This window comes from Anneissia japonica, unplaced genomic scaffold (assembly GCF_011630105.1).
Source record: "Anneissia japonica isolate Jap-2015-1 unplaced genomic scaffold, ASM1163010v1 scaffold65371_len1035_cov99_single, whole genome shotgun sequence".
NCBI classification, from domain to species: Eukaryota; Metazoa; Echinodermata; class Crinoidea; order Comatulida; family Comatulidae; genus Anneissia; species Anneissia japonica.
Window position 1 is genome coordinate 1 of NW_022752639.1, and position 1,035 is coordinate 1,035.

General features: G+C 36.4%; 1 protein-coding gene across 1 annotated transcript; it reads left to right on the forward strand.

Annotated features, from left to right (window-relative positions):
* Positions 1-6: 6 nt before the first annotated feature.
* LOC117122350 lies at positions 7-825 on the forward strand (the record flags this gene model as incomplete). Its single annotated transcript, XM_033267906.1, has 2 exons — positions 7-119; positions 324-825. Coding segments are annotated over exons 1-2 (585 nt in total), but the record flags the coding sequence as incomplete, so codon positions are not given.
* Positions 826-1,035: the final 210 nt, after the last annotated feature.

The following is a 1,035-nucleotide window of genomic DNA, read 5'->3' on the forward strand; positions in this document are numbered from 1 at the left end:
ATGAATGCTGTAGCAGTAAACGGACCACCTGATGATATGTACCAACCACCTATCATTCCACCACTGACAGGAATTTATAGAGGCCTTCAAGAAAATGCTGTAGAAACAAGATCAAATGAGTAAGTTTACTAAGTATTGTAAAAGTAAAACTCTCCTTTTTTGTAAACAAGGTAACTATGTCATGTCTAAACTAAAGCATTATGAATACATAAAAAAAACAGCGCTTTGAGTTGTTCTTGCAGATCATATTGTAGCCTCTTTTGTGACTTTTTGAATATGTTTATATCAACATTGTAACCTTAATATTTTTTCTATCCTAACAGGTTCCATGATGATTCTGCGTTTACAGAAATTAGTTTGAAGGAGTATGAATCTCACATAAGAGGTGAATTTTGCATGGTGCATGACACCGGCTTTTGGGATACCAACAACCTAAATGATGGCGTTAGCCTTGCGACTGCCATGAAACATGAAGACAAACTTGTGGCTGATGATGGCATCAAGGATTTAGGCAACAACGTTAAGAGTGGTGGTAGCCTTACGGTTGAAAATGGCATGGAAAATGTGGAAAATGAAGCCAACCGTAAGGATGATTCTACTATGACTTATGAAACAAGCCTTGCGGCTGACAATATTGTGGAGGATCGAGCCAACAACTTAGAGGATGAAACTGAAACTGACAACAGCGAGGAGGATACATCTGGAATGAATGAAGCCAACCTTGCAGTTGACAATAGTGAAGATGAATCCAGTAATGTGAGTGAGACTGGCACGGATGATGAGGCACAGAGAACTGCCTTATCACTCCGTTCATCTATGGTAATTGTAAGTCATTTCAATTTCCTCTGTATTTTCACCAACAGATCTGCAAAATATGGAACAAACCTTATATAACAGGAAAATATGAATCAATAAAAATAAATGAATGGAAAATTTTATATTTAGCTCTGCAATAATTGTACATTGTGAGCTCCATGATGTCAAATAGAATATCTGATTTATTTGTATTTTTATCCAGTCCAATTCAATTTAATC